At 34.7% G+C, this 16,313-nt stretch overlaps 1 protein-coding gene across 14 annotated transcripts in view; it reads right to left on the reverse strand.

Moving 5' to 3' along the window:
• STXBP5L (syntaxin binding protein 5L) overlaps positions 1 to 16,313 on the reverse strand; it is a 228,643-nt gene that overhangs the window by 79,044 nt on the left and 133,286 nt on the right. For 7 of the 14 annotated variants that reach the window (XM_074331351.2, XM_074331333.2, XM_074331330.2 and 4 more), the window contains exons 19-20: positions 5,837 to 5,988; positions 3,695 to 3,859 (exon numbers count right to left, since the gene is read on the reverse strand). In XM_074331351.2, the coding sequence (XP_074187452.2) occupies positions 3,695 to 3,859; positions 5,837 to 5,988 (317 nt within the window). The remainder of the gene's footprint in view (positions 1 to 3,694; positions 3,860 to 5,836; positions 5,989 to 16,313) is intronic. The other 7 variants (XM_074331359.2, XM_074331367.2, XM_019729634.3 and 4 more) reach the window with 2 other exon arrangements.

Here is a 16,313-nt window from a genome sequence, read left to right on the forward strand (position 1 = left end):
GTCTATGAAAAAAAGATGACTTAACTTCTTTTTCAATCTAGATAACTTTTATTTCTTTTTCTTACCTGACTACACTGTTTAGAATCTCTAGTACAATGTTAAATAGATGTGGATGTGAATTACAATTTTTTTCTAATCAGCCTATTGGGAATAGGCACTATTTCCTTTATTTGAGTGTTGGAGACTGTTTCCTTTAATTCTTTCAGACAGGTCTTTACCTGTCTTCGTTAGTTTCATCATATGTGTGTGTTGATCTGTACATTTTTTGAGGAGGAAACTCTGTAGATCTCTGGGCTCCCCTGATAGTGAAATGTGGCTGCTTTGGTTTCCCTGGTTTCTCATCTCCATTTCCTCAATTCAGGGAGTTGACTGGTTTTCTTCTGGGTTTTCCCTCCTCCCTTTGCAGCAGTCTAGAAGCTCTCTCAGGGCAGTAAGCAGATGCCATTGCATGGTTCACTACTTTCCCAGCTGTCAGAAATTACTGCTTTTTCATTGCCTGATGTTCTCTGTCTTAAAACATATAGTTTCATTTATATCTGGGGTTTTTTGTTTGTTTGTTTGTTTCAGATAGAAGGCTAAATCTGATCCCTATTTCTATATCTTGGTCTGAAGTGTAAATCCAAAGCTTTGTCCAAACTTTCTTGTCTTGCAAAGTATCACGTACATGTTTCTTCCAAAGATAGGTCCTTCCCTCTCAAAAACAGGTCCATGTTTTCCCCCTTATCTTATTTTCCTCTTTCATAGCATTGCTACCTTTTTCCCCCAATTATAATAATATACCTATGGAACTTTGTTCATTTATCGTTTACCATAATTTTTGCTGGTTTTTCTTCCTTGAGGCATTCCTTCCTTTCTCATTATTTAACATCCCCCCCCCACCCCAGGAGATTGGTTGCGATTTTGGTATTTAACCTCTCTGTGACTTGGCTCATCTTCTATTATAATGACAATGTCTAATATTTATAGAAGTGCTTTTATAAACATTAACCCAGAAAAGGTCCAAAAGTCTCTAAGTGAGGTAGAGATTGATTTTTACTTTATATGTAATAAAAATAAACTCAGAACAGTTAAATAACTTGCAAAATATTACAAATGTAATGAGTAGATAATAAATAGAAAAGGCAGAAACTGATACAAAACCCTTTTGACCCTGCTGCTCTCTCCAAAGCATTTCATTGCTTCCACAAATCATAATCTGTAAAATACAGAGGTTTCCTTTGAGTTACAAAGTTTTATTAGTCTATAATGTGAAGGTTAGAATTTAAAGATTTAGGAAAGGCAGCTCCTTGGAGCCTAACCTACATTACAAATTGGCCAGTGAAATAGTCTAGGAAAAGACTGAAATTGAGATGTTTAAAATGAAAAGTATAACATTCAAAATAGAATAGCATATCACTTTTAAAGCAAAATTGATATAATAAAATGTAAAAATGGATTTTTGAGGGCACCTTCTCCAATATCCTCAATTGTAAAAAAAAATTGTTTCATTTTTGAATATATTATTTCATAAATCATGGGTGAAAACTGAAAAAAAAAAAAGGTTTCTTATTATAGAATAATAAAATTGGCTTCCAATGTACCTGAAACTTTGAGACACAGGATAAAACAGTGGAAAGCATATGAAGTCATTTTTGCATCATACAGGTCTAAGTTCCCACTTATTCTGTGTGACTTTGAGAAACTGATTTAATATCTTTCAACTTCAATTTTCTCATATATAGAGGAATCTACTGATAAATATCTTCCTCAAAGAGTTATAATGACCATTAAATAATATAATATTGAGTCAAATTGCTGAGCACAATCCCAGAATAGAATAGACACTCTATGGAAGTGGGTTAAATTTTTCCAAATAGGGACAAAGAAGATATACTTTTCTGAAAGCTAGGAAACAATTCATGAAAAGGCTGTACAGTCTCTATTGTAATAAAATTGTAGAAATGTAACCAGATTATATGATCCAATAGTTAAACTTAGAGCCAAATTTTCATAAAACTTATTTTTAAAAGCAAATTCCAGGATATGCCTTCAAGTCAACAAGGAATCAGTCTCATCAAAATATGTGATTATTATCATATATTGGTTATCAAGAAAAGACTTTAAGAAATCTTATTTCAAATCGCAGAGCTTGTCTGATCCCTGATGGAGCCTACTGACAGAAGCATGGAGGATATCTTTATGTACTTGTACAGACTTCATTTAACTTCTGCCTTGATACTTTAGCTTTTTCTTTAGAAAAACACTATGATTTCTTTTACAAAATTCCAGTGAATCCAGTAACTACAGAAGCTATTTCTACTCTCATTTGTCAAGTTTGAAAAGTCCTCTGGCTGTTTGAGCAAAAAGAGCCAGCTGTCATTCTCTATCCCACTACCATCATCATTTACTTACTGATCTCATACTTGTGCTGGATGTAGAGGGTATGAAAATTTTAGATATAGTCTTCAGGTTCTTGTCATGCATTTGGAAAGGTAGAGTCTATGCAAAAAAGCAAGTAAACATAAACAAATCTACTGTGTACAAGCCTGTACACTGTAGGCATTTAAATAAAGGAACAGGCATAACAGAGAGCAGCAGAAGTCAACATAGATGTCACTGTTCTATCACAAGGCACCAGGAACAGATGCGGGGTTGCTCTGCTAGGGTAGGAAACTAGAGAATACTTCTGAGCAAACATAAGTCACCCTCGGACACTCCCAGAAAAATTTTAAGGATTTCACAGAGACTGACTTTCTTTACCTAGAGGGACACAGTTTTAGGTTTTTTATTTATAAGGATGTGATTCATTAGTATCTATAAGCTGGTGAGGCAAGGTCTGAAGAAATTCAAGACACAAACAACACAATGTATGCGTATGTATATTTTATACAAATATGAGGCCATTTGTATATATATAGTTAAGAAATATGGTTTTTAAACATAACATACTGATTTACTTGTTGTAAATATCTCATATCAATAAATATTCATAACATCACTAGCATTATCTGCACCTCCAATCATACTCTCACTCCCCACTCTTTCTGCATCCAATTTTTAGAATTCCTTACTCAACCATCTTCAGATTTGCATTTTCTGCCATAGTAAATGTTAATATTACTGACTTTTATTTGTGAACTTTATTCCCCAACTTTGTGAACTTTATTCCCCAACTTTGTAGTGTTTGGTACCTAAAAATCACTATAGAAATATGTGTTTATGTATTCTATTTTAATAAAAAGCAATTAGGACTACTTAACAACCTCTAAGAAATCTAATTACTTAGAAGAAGCAAATATTGTTGCCCCGGTTAGAATAATCTTATAAAATGGCCAAAGGCACAAGGTTTCCAAAATAAGAAAGCATTCAATTATTATTGATACTGGTGTATCAGATTATTTACAAGGACACCAGGGCTCTTCTTCCTCAAAACACAAGCGAGCAGCTCTTGGATTAATAGGGCGTGGTGTGAATGGTTTAAAATAAGCACTGAAACAATGGATATGAGTAAATGGGTCTATGATAATAACTATTTGAAATATTTTTATTTTTATAATTGTAATTAAAATTATCAGGTTGCAGTTCCATAACAAAACAAAAATTTGCATGCATGCTGAATGTGTTGTAAAAAACACATTACCAAGCACAGATGTATGGATTTAAATCAAGCATTATTACTTAAAAATGCTACTTTCCTAACCTTTATAGAACTTACTCTGATAGGAAGTACGGATCCGTTTCGTTAAATCAGGATAAAAGTTAGACAGGCCACGCATGCAAAAGTTGTCTTTGGAACATGCCAGAACACCAGCATCAGCAGCAGGCAGAGGAAAGAGAGAAAAATAGTCTAAAGTGAAAGGAGGTGATATCATACCAGGATCTAGAACAGCCAAGATGAAGAAATTGCAGCAAGTTTAAGTAATCAAATTAGAGAGAAGATATTAAAAAAATAAATCAATCAGAAAGTAAAAGGTGATAGATGAATGATGAGAATGCTGTAGTAATTTTATTTAATCAAATATCTTATAAATATAGATGGCATATTTCTCTTATTAGTTTTTTACACAGTAAACTTATTTGGCTTGCAAATAATATGCATAATTTACCTCATAAATATCAGAATGTTTGTTTTTAATTTTCAGTATTAAAAAAAAGCTTAGGGGTTTTAGTCTTTAAATACTTTGTTTTTATAACAAAGTGAGTACTCATGTTATATATTAAATACAAAATTTATGACTTCATCATGATTTTTCCTGATTTTAAAGTCATCAGAATTCTAAGCTCTAATCATAAATATTGAGGCTCAACAAATTTAAACTCAATAACAGCTGTATTACCTTTGTCAAAGTACATATTTTGTCACCCCTTTGTTGTATATCCAGCATGTAACTTAGCTGCTGTCATAGGCTCCAAAGCTTTTCTAATTGAATTGGTGCTTTCTGTATGCAAACAGGGCCTACTATCCCCTAACATCTTCCTACTCTAGAGTCTTTCAAAAATCAGTCTCTTCTTTCACAGTCTTGAGGGAACATTATGGTACATGCATGCACAATTTCTCTTATTCTGCCTTCCTTTCAAAAGCCAGTAGTGACTGAGGCAGAACCTGTAGAATTTGAAATTTCCTAAAATATTGCTATGAGGTACGATTCCTAACAAAACACAAAGAAACTCCAGGTTCCAAAGCACTTTTGTGCTCCTGAAAAGGGTCAAAATTAGAAATTTGGAAAGGGTTGAGGGTGATAAAAGAAAAATAAACAAAAAAGGAGAATTTCAGTATATCCAATAATTTTTCATTCGTCCAAAAGAAAATTTCATTGCCACATTCAGATGTTAAATTTGGCACACCTGATATTTAAAAAATAACACCTATCATCATGTAGTCCTTTTATTTTAAAATATTCATGCGTGGGTATATTTAGTAAAGTCTTCAATGTTTAATTGATTATTTAAAAAAGAAAATGTAAAAGACCGGTCTAAAATTTAAAAGAACTGTATAGTATATATTTTCTGTCCACTGACGTAATACTACAGATGTATTTCCATCCATGAACCTTTTAGCCCAACTAATTTTTACCTAAATTTTTTAATTAAACTATGTCAGTGGACAAAAAAATATACAAAGTTTTAACAATGTTTATAAAGCTAACTATTGGATATATATACTGAAATTTCAGTAAAACTTTGAATGGTTTGACATATCAAAGCTTGGCATCATATAGAAAGTATTTCTGTTATATCCTGATTAACCATATATGTATTTTTATAGGTAAATAAATCAACTTATTGATCCTGTCAAGAATGATGTCATCTTTCATAACATTTTTAAATGTTAATAATTTTTATTGCATTTGTTAAAATACCTCCTAGAAAGTCACCATCCAACAAGAAAAGATGACAGCTAAAATATGGAATTAATTTAAAAAGTTAAAAGTAGTTAATGACTATTTTTAACTTTTAACTAAATGAATAAGTACTTTTAAAATTATATTTTTAAAGGGGCCAGATATACTAGAAGAAAATTATCCTTTTTAACACAATCATTGCAAGCATTTTTTTCAACTAGAGAGCCTATTTTCATAGCATTTTTTTATTTAATAGATTTTCTGTTATTTCCTAGAAATTCAATCTAAGATATTGGAGATGCTTCCTAACTTTAACATCAAATTGAAGTGTAAACACCTTGTTTACCCTTTCAAGGATTTTCACTATGTTTCTGTCCAATTACATAGTATTGGAAATTACGTTCACTTCAGATTGTCATGCATTTTAATAGCATCACAGAAGAAAGACAAAAAATATAAAGGTAAGGAAACAAATGAACTAATAAAGTTCATAGACATTTTGTTTTATCTCCTACCTGCAATGAACTGCTTGTTTTTTCGAGGAGACCGTGGTTGTCGCTGATATAGGTCACTCGATCTATATAGGTCAATAGTCCCCATGCTTAACAGTACTGTCTTCTGTATAAAATCCACCACAGCCAGCCCATTGCAGTTCCCAAATGCAACTCTGAGAGGAAAAAACAAAAGTAAGTAGAATGTATCATACCAACCATTATTATTTTTACCTTTGAATTAAAAGTGAGATTATTAGATAGTAATGCTGTGGGGTTGAGGGTGTCAGGCAGGGATTAAAGTTCGGAAGGATACTGTGCTTTTACGTAGGCTAGGTTGGCTTTGTAAATAGCCATGACTACTGCAAATAACAGGAATGATATGCAATAACATGTTATCATCAATTTAAAAATGTAAGTAGTGATTACCCAATCTGCTCTTTAACTTGGTCTTACGCTTTTACAGAATAATCCTATAACATCTTTTTGCTATGCAATGGGGAAATAATAGGTCAAGAAATGTCACAAGTTTAAAAGCTACATACAGATGCTTAGGTATATAATTAGATGCCTTTGGACAATAAAATTATAGTTATTCAGCTCCAAATTTGTTTTCTTCAACAGAGTATATTTTAACCCAAAATATTACATAAAAATTGACATAGCTAAAGTTTTCACTGTAGTAGATATAAATAGATATAACTTTCATTTACAAAAATTAAAATTTTCTCATTCTTCTGTTCTTTATTTTGTCCCATTTATTAAAAGACAAATACCATTTGTTTAATTTCATAACTAAATCTCCTGAGAAATTAAAACTGCCCTCATAAACGGTTATTTTGGTCACCTCAACCACCAGGCATACAATAACTTCCTTTTTCCTCCATTTGCAACATGCCCTCTAAATTAAAAATTATAAATCTGTGCTTTTTGCTTTCTAAATGAAATATACACTAGTTGTATGAGTGTTGTTTTGCTCATTTTATATAAGTTCCATGTTGTTTTATTGCTTAGGTTGAATCTAGTTGGCATATCATCTATATACTCTGAAATTAGTTCTTTCCACTCCATCACATTGCCTTCCTCACAACAAATTAACAGTTCTAGGATACTAGATGTATTGCTATTTCACAGACTTATACACCTTCCAGTAGACAGATTTTGGAAACCGGAAAAAACAATAAAAGTCAAAAGATCCCATCTTTATCATTTTATAGGTTACCGTATTTTGCTGTGTATAATGCACATTTTTTTGTTCAAATTTGTAAGGGAAAAATAAAGATGCTCATTATACACAGGTAGTACCAATTCCATATCTATATAAATGTTTTAAATTCTTTTATTTATGCTTATGTGTTAAAAGTGTAACTCTAGAAGTCAATAATGATATCCACATGCAAAATAACACCCTGGTTACAATAATAGGTTTTGTTGAACTTAGAAAGAACTTGCAACTAAAGTAATTTCAGCCAATGATTCAACAAAATACAATGAAAAGTGAGTGTTGTTGTTCAGAGTAAGTGACTATGACTTGATAAGATAGGCAATGTTGACTTTATTACCATAGGGTAACAGTCCGTCTCTTTAGGTGGGAGCTAGCAATCTAGCTGATATTTTTACAAAAATTATTGGAAAATCTCTTGAAAAATTAAAAAGAAAGATTTTCTTCCCTTGAAAATTTGGGCTGAAAACGTGGGTGCGCATTATACACGGGAATGCATTATAGATGGCAAAATACGGTATGTGATTTTGGGAAAAGTTAATGAATCTTGCAAGACCTATTTCTTTACTTTACTGAGAATTATAATACCAGATTTATCTAGTTCACAGGGCTTTTAGGAATATCAAATCAGAAATTTGTTGTTAACATACTTTGAAAATTTTCCATAAAAATGTAGAATTAATCTCAATATTATTATACATAAATGCAATATTACATATATTACATACTGTAGCAAGTTAATATTTTTAAACTTTTTATGTTAAAATGTAGTTCATTACTTCAGCTTACAAGCATGATAGAGTTCCTAAATGCAATACTGACAGGAAAAAAAAAGGCAACAAGTCTATCTGACAACAAAAATAATTATTTTTATCTTTGAATTAAAAATAGAACTACTGAACTGATGTAAGTATCAGAGTACAGTAAGACTTCCTGATTTCTCTCCTTGAACTTACAACAAATTGGACAACTATAGTCCAACAAGTGATTCCATGCTCAACACGCAAACATGTCTGAGACACCCGTGCATTGAGACATCTGAAGGTACGTTCGTAGAAGTAAGCAGGGCAAGCAGTATGGTAGGAAAGACAGAGACAGAAGCCCTGGAAACAATCCTGTACTTGCAGCAGCCCCAGCTGATGTGGTAGCAGTAGGAGGTTGGTTGAAACCCTAAGTCAGCAGCCTGGAGAGGACCAAAGGCACCATTCTGGCGTGAGTAGCTAATACACATGGTGGCTGAGTCCAGTGACAGGAGATAAGATGCGGTACAAAGGTGTGGCAGCCTCAGTCTGGAAGCTTCCATTTCCAGGGAAAAACAAAGATGCAGACATGCAAACCTGTCTCCCCTCACTCTCCTGTCACCCACCAGGCTCCAGCTGACAGAGTAGCAGCCCTCGCTTGGCAGCCCAGAGAAGGTCAGTGTGACATAAGTATCATCCTGGCCTTAATAGCTAGAGCACACTGCAGGTAGTCCCAGTGAAAGAACAAAAGCTGTAATGTATGAATCCTTTCTTCCCTACCCATCATGGTAGAGCTTGGTGGAGTCAGCTGGGACACTTCACATAGTACAGTGTGGCTGGTAGCCTTTGGTTGCAGGGAGAGAGCACCGGAAACTCACATGCCTGGAGCCTCAGCACCTGCCACATCCCACCATGAGGGGGCTATGCTGAAATGGAGGCAACCTGCTCACAGAGGGGATGCCTACATCTTTGGGGGAATACAGGGCATTTTCCATAGCTGATGTGACATTCCCCACTGAGGTCCCAGAAGTCCCAGTAGTGTAAAGAAAACAAAAACTTGTACTATAGCATCATCTACTTGAAAACAAAAGAAAGACCTCTACTTATCAACCTGCTAAATTGTTAAAAAGCAAAATAGTACCTAAAGATTTCTATATCTCAAATGCCCACATGGAGAAATAATCTATCAAGTACCATGAATAACCAAGGTAGCTCAAAAAGAAAATGAAAAGTCTCCAAAAAACAAACTCAAAGACATGGAAGACTGTGGTTTAAATGGAAAAGAATTTAAGATTGCAGTTCTGTAAAAACTCAACAAGACACAAGAAAATTCAGAAAGGCAGTAGAGTGATCTCAGGAATAAAATCAACAAACAAAAGGAGTACTTTACCAAAGAGATTGAAACTATGAAAAAAGAACCAAACAAACTCTGGAGTTAAAGGACTCAGTAAGATGAAGAATAAATTAGACAGCTTGGGAAATAGAGGAGACAATGTGAAAGAGAGAATTAGTGATCTTGAAGACAAAAATTCTAGAAATGACTCAGGTGGAAGAAAAGGGAATTTATATTTAAAAGAAAAAAAATGAAAGACCTCTACAAGAAGCATGTGACTCCATTAGAAAGAGCAATATAAGAATAATGAGGATATCAGAAGGAAAACAGAGAAGGGAATGGAGAGGCTTTTCAAATAAATAATTGATGAGAACTCCCCAAATCTATGTAAAGAGCTAGACATGGAATCCAAGAGGCTGACAGAACACCTAATTATCTTATCTGAATGCAAAGAGATCTTCTCCAAGACACATTATATTAAAACTGCCTAAAGCTAAGGACAAAGAATTCTCAAGGCAACCAGGGCAAAAATGACTGTTACCTATAAAAGAAACCCAATTAGATTAATATCAACTTTTTTTTTTTTAGCAGAAACCTTACAAGTTAGGGGAGAGTGGAATCAAACATGTAAATATATAAAAAGAGAAATCACCAGCCAAGAATAATATAGCTAGCAAAGCTTTTCTTTATATATGAAGGAGAAATAAAGGCTTTTCCAGACAAACAAAAGCTGAGGGAATTTACCACCACAAGGCCTGAATTACAAGAAATGTTGAAAGGCGCTCTTAAACATGAAACAAACAAACAAAAAAAAGGATACAAAACTGTGAGTATGATGATAGACAGACAGAAGCAGGAAATTGTAACTATTTCATAATACAGTATTAAACAATTACAACATAAAGGTTAAAGTGGGTAAAAACATTTTAAAAAAAAAACTATAGCTCTATAATTTGAAAATGAATGCACATCATAAAAGGGATAATTTGTGACAACAAAACAAAGGGGTAGGAGGAAAGGACTGAACTTGCTCAGGTGAATGGAGAGAAGATGCACTCAGAAGACAAAGGACTATTGTATGTATAAAGCTTTTTATTACATAAACCTAACAGCAAATAGAAAAACAAAAATCTAGAACAGAGACACATAAAATAAAAAAGAAGGAACAGAGGGAAAAAAATCATAGAATACCACTGAACTAAAATAGAAATACAAGGGAAAAAGAAAACAATGGAGATACAGAATAACCAGAAGCAAAAGATAAATGGTTGTCATAAATCCTCACACATCAATAATCACCCTAAATGTAAATGAACTGAACTCACCAATCAAGAAGCAGAGTAGTGGGATGGATTAAAAAACAAGACCCAATTATATGTTGCCTTCAGGAGACCCATCTCAGCTACAAAGACAAACATAGATTCAAAGTGAAGGGGTGGAAGATGATACACCAAGAAAATGGCATCCAGAGGAAATCAGGTATAGCAGTACTTATAACAGACAAAATACATTTCAACATAAAAAAAAAAATGTAACAAGAGAGAAAGAGGGAGCACACATTTAGTTTCTACTAGTGGCTGCATTTCCCAGGCCTTAGCACTCAGACTAGAATTAAACCATCAGCAATCCTGGGTCTCCCACTTGATAGCAGATCTTGGACTTCTCAGTCTCCATAATCATGATCTTCACATTTACTTTGTAGTGTGATGGCATTAATAGAAATCTGAACTGGGCTTCCACTCAAGATAGCAGAGTAGGTAAAGGCTGTACAAACCTCTTCCCACAACCACATCAAAATTACAACTAAACTACAGAACAACTACCAATGAGAATCATCTGAAGTCTAGTTAAACAGAAGTTGTATAACTAATATATATAGAAGAAGCCATGGTGAGACTGGTAGGAGGGATGGAGACACAGAATGGGCTGGTCCCACACTGCTGTGTGGCAGCTAAAATTTGAGAGGAATATCTCCGCTCAGGAGTGAGGAGTCCTAACCCCAAAACAGGCTCTCCAGCCCAGGGTTTCATTGATAGGGAGAGAAGTCCCCATGATTTCTGTCTGTGATAGTGTGGCTGAGTGAGAGTTGCTGAAGTCCCAAGCATTCTTAAAGGTGCCATGCATGGAATTTCTTGCTGACAGACTCACTCACTCTGAGCTCCAATACTGGGGCAGCAGCTTGAAAGGTGTTAGTGACATATGGGGAGGAACTGGATTGTCTGGCTCAGGACCAGGGCTGGAGGGGGAGCTTTCTTCCAGATAGAAGTGCTGGAAAAAGCCATTGTTCCTTTGTTGAGCCCTCCCCACCCCCCAGCTTGCACAGACAGGAGGGGGCCATATCTGAGTCTCCATCAACCTAAATAACACCTTTCACCCTGCCCTAGTGATTACCTGAGACCCTGCCCCAAAGCAAATTCCAGTGGCTTTTCCATACAAACGGCCTATCTTGACTCATGCTGTAGACTTGCTGAAAATTCTCAAAGGCTCACAAACCCCAAACAATCAGGATCTAGCCTCGATGTGCCCCATGCCTCTTGCTAAGCAGCCCCAAGACTGACACCTCAGTTCACAGCTTAGCTTCTCCTAGGCACCTCCAAACCCAGCACAAGTGGCAACCATCTGCAGAAAACTTTGTAGCTCATACCAAGTGGCCCTGGGGAGGGCGCAGACAGTAGCTGACCTTGACCTGCAACGGAGCCCCATCCAAAGAGGCCCCAGGACTAACATACCTGGTGGTTAGCTTCAGACTGCACCAGAGCACCACCTAACCACCTCCACAAATGACACACTCAAAGGGCAGACTCAGCAGGCACCACAGCCCTGTTAAAGTGAATCCTGGTTCAGAGGGTAAGGCCTTCCACAATAGCTCCTCCACTGTAAGCATGGCCAATCCTCTCAACCACCCTGAGGGTCAATTCCTCCCACTGATGTGCTAACAGCAATCAAGGATCAACTACAACAGAAAGGGACAAACCTGGAGCACCTGGCTCAGGAGACCAGGGAGACTGTGCCACTAGGTCCTACAGGACATCTACTACATAAGGCCACTCTACTAAGACCGGGAAACATAGCAGCTCTACCTAATACATAGAGACAGAGAGAGGCAGCCAGAATGATGATACAAAAAAACATGTCCCAAATAAAAGAACAGAACAAAACTCCAGAAAAAGAGCTAAACAAAAGGGAGGCAAGTAATCTACTAGATGTGGAGTTCAAAACACTGGTAATAAAGATACTCAATGATCTCAGTGGGAGTTTCAACAAAGATAGGAAGCATAAAAATGGAGATAGAAAACATAAAGAACCAGTCAGGAATGCAGCATACACTAACTGAAATGAAGAATACAACAATTCAGATGAAGCAGATCTAATCAGTGGTTTGGAAGATAAGGTAGCAGATAACACCCAATCAGCAAGATAACACCAAGGACAACAAAAAGATAAAAGAATATTTTTTAAAAAATGAGGAGTTTAAGAAGCATCTGAGACAACATCAAAAGCAGTTAGCTATCTATAAGGGAGCTCCCATAAGACTGTCAGCTGATTTCTCAACAGTAACGATTGGCACCAAATATTCAAAATGATGAAAAGCAAGGACCTACAACCAAGATTACCTAGCAAGGCTATGATTTAGAGTTGAAGGACAGATAAAGAGCTTCAAGAACCGTTTGTGACAACACTGTTGGTGGGAATGCAGATTGGTGCAGCCACTATGGAAGGCAGTGTGGATGTTCCTCAAAAAATTAAGAGTAGAATTACCATATGACCCAGCAATCCCTCTCTTGGGTATCTACCCAAAATATCTGAAAACATTTGTTCATAAAGACCTATGTTCATTGCAGCTTTATTTACAGTAGCCAAGACATGGAAACAACCAAAGTGTCCTTCAATAGATGAATGGATAAAGAAGTTGTGATATTTATACACAATGGAATACTATTCGGCCATAAGGAAAGATGAAATAGTACCATTTGCGACAAAGTGGATTGATCTTGAGATTATAATACTAAGTGAAATGAGTCAGACAGGTAAAGTCGAGAACCATATAATTTCACTGATGTGGTATATAAAACTGAAAACAACAAAAGAACAAGACAAACAAATGAAGAAACCAAAACTGATAGATATAGACAATAGTTTAGTGGTTACCAGAGGGTAAGTGGGGAGGCAGGTGGTAGATGAGAGTAAAGGGGATCAAATATATGATGATGGAAGGAGAACTGACTCTGGGTGGTGAACACACAACATGATATATAGATGATTTATTACATAATCGTACACTTGAAACCTACGTAACTTTACTAACCATTGTTACCCCAATAAACTTGAATTAAAAAAGATCTATGTATGACTATAAAAAAAGAAAACAAAAAAAACCTGAGTTCATCAACACCAAACCAATATTACAAGAAATGTTAAAGGGACTTCTTTAAGTAAAAGAGAAAAAAAGAAAAAATATGTATAATAAAATGGCAATAACTACATATCTATCAACAATTAGTTTAAATGTAAATGGATTAAATGCTCCAATCAAAAGATATAGGGTGGCTGAATGCATAAGAAAACAAGACCTTTACATATGCTGCCTACAAGAGATGCACTTCAGATTGAAGGACACATACAATTTGAAAGTAAAGGGATGGAAAAAGATATTTCATGAAAATGGAAATAAAAAAAAAAGAATCTGGGGTAGCAATACTTATACCAGACAAAATAGACTTTAAAACAAAGGCTATAAGAAAAGACAAAGAAGGACCCAGTAATTCCACTTCTGGGTATTTATCAGAAGAAACCCAAAGCACTAATTCAAAAAGTCATATGCATCCATATGTTCATTGCAGGATTATTTACAATAGCCAAGATATGGAAGCAACCTGTTTATCAATAGATGAATGAAGAAAGAAATAGTGGTACATATATAGAATAGAATAATACTCGGTCATAAAAAATAATGAAATCTTGACATCTACAACAACATGGATGGACCTAGAGGATGTTATGCTAAGTGAAATAAGTCAGACAGAGAAAGACAAATACCATATGATTTCATTCGTACAGTATGTGGAATCTAAAAAACAAAATAAATGAACAAACAAAATGGAAACAAACTCATAGATACAGAGAACAAACTGATGGTTCCTAGATGGGAAGGGGTTAAGGGGTAAAAAGGTTAAGGGATTAAGTACAAATTGGTAGTTAGAAAATAGTCATTGATATGTACAGTGTAACATAGGGAATTTAGTCAATAATATTGTAATAACTATGTGTAGTGTCAGATGCATAGAAGTGATCACTTTATAAATTACATAAATGTCTAATGACTTGTTAACTTGAAACTAATATAAAATTATTTTTAAAAATGATGAGAAACAAGACAAGGATGTCCACTTTCACCACTCTTATTCAACATAGTATTGGAAGCCCTAGCCATAGCAATCAGACAGGAAATCAAATAAAATGTTTTCAGATTGGAAAGAAGTAGTAAAACTGTCATTATTTGCAGATGACATAATACTATATATAGAGAACCCTAAAGACACCACCAAAAAACTTTTAGAACTAGTTAAAGAATTCACTATAGTAGGATACAAAATTAATATTCAAAAAACAGTTGCATTTTTATACACCAATAACAAACCATCAGAAAGAGAAATTAAGAAAAAAAATCCAATTTATAATTACTGCACAAAACCCCCCACAAAACCTGGGAATAAATTTGACCGAGTAAATAAAAGACCTGAACTCAAAAAACTATACACATTGAAGAAAAATTGAAGAAGATTCACAAAAATGGAAGACTATACACTGTATATACTGTGCTCATGAACAGAAAGAATTAACTTCGTTAATGTCCATGCTACCCAAAGTAATCTATAGATTCAATGCAATCCCTATCAAAATACCAATGGCATTTTTCACAGAAAAAATAATCCTTAAATTTAGAAAAAATAATCTTTATATTTAAATGGTACTACAAAATACCCTGAGTAACCTAAGCAATTTTGAGAAAGAAGAACAAAGTTTGAGGTATCATGGTACCTGGTATCAAACTATACTACAAGGCTATAGTAATTAAAATGAAATTGTACTGGCATAAAAACAGACACGTACAGTGCAGAATAGAGAGCCCAGAAATAAATCACCAGCTATCTGGTCAATTAATTTATGACAAAGGAGGCAAGAATATACATCGGGGTAAAGACAGTGTCTTCAATAAATGGTGTTGGAAAAACTGAACAGATGCATGCAAAACAAACAAACAAACAAAAAAAAACAAGAAGGAGAAGGAGAAGAAACAATTGGACCACTTTCTTATACCATATATATATTATCTCAATGGGTTAAACACTTAAATGTAAGACCTGAAACCATAAAATTCCTAGAAGAAAACATAGGCTGTAAATAAACTCTTTGACATCACTCTTAGCAATATTTTTTTTGGATATGGCTCCCCAGGCAAGGAAAATAAAAGACAAAATGAACAAATCAAACTACATCAAACTAAAAAGTCTTGCACAGAGAAGGAAGCCATCAACAAAATGAAAAGACAACCTACTGAATGGGATAAGATATCCGTCAATGACACCTCCAATAAAGGGTTAATCTAAAACATAAGGAACAATACAATTTAACATAAAAATATCCCATTGAAAAATGGACAGGGGACACAAATAGACATTTCTCCTCTTTGGATGGCCAGTAGACATATGGAAAGATGCTCAACATCACTAATCAGGAAAAAGCAAATTAAAACGACAGTGAGATACCAATTCACACCTGTTAGAATGGCTATCATCAATAAATCAATAAACAACACATGTTGGTAAGGATGTGGAGAAAAGGGTACTGTTGTGCACTGTTGGTGGGAATGCAAATTGGTGCAGCCACTATGGAAAACCGTATGGAGGTTCCTCAAAAAATTTAAAAAAGAGCTATCATATGACCCACAAATTCCACTTCTGAGTATTTATCCAAAGAAATTCTAAACACTAATTTGAAAAGATATATGCACTCCTATGATCATTGCAGCATTATTTACAATAGCCAAGATATGGAAGCCACCCAACTGTGCTCAGTAGATAACTGGATAAAGAAGATGTGGTACATATATAGAATGTAAATTTACATAGCCATAAAAAATGAAATCTTGCCATTTGTGATAACATGGATGGATGTAGAGGGTATTATGCTAACTGAAATAAGTCA

Source organism: Rhinolophus sinicus, chromosome 17, assembly GCF_057876585.1.
Source record: "Rhinolophus sinicus isolate RSI-liver-muscle chromosome 17, RSI-T2T, whole genome shotgun sequence".
Lineage (NCBI taxonomy): Eukaryota > Metazoa > Chordata > Mammalia > Chiroptera > Rhinolophidae > Rhinolophus > Rhinolophus sinicus.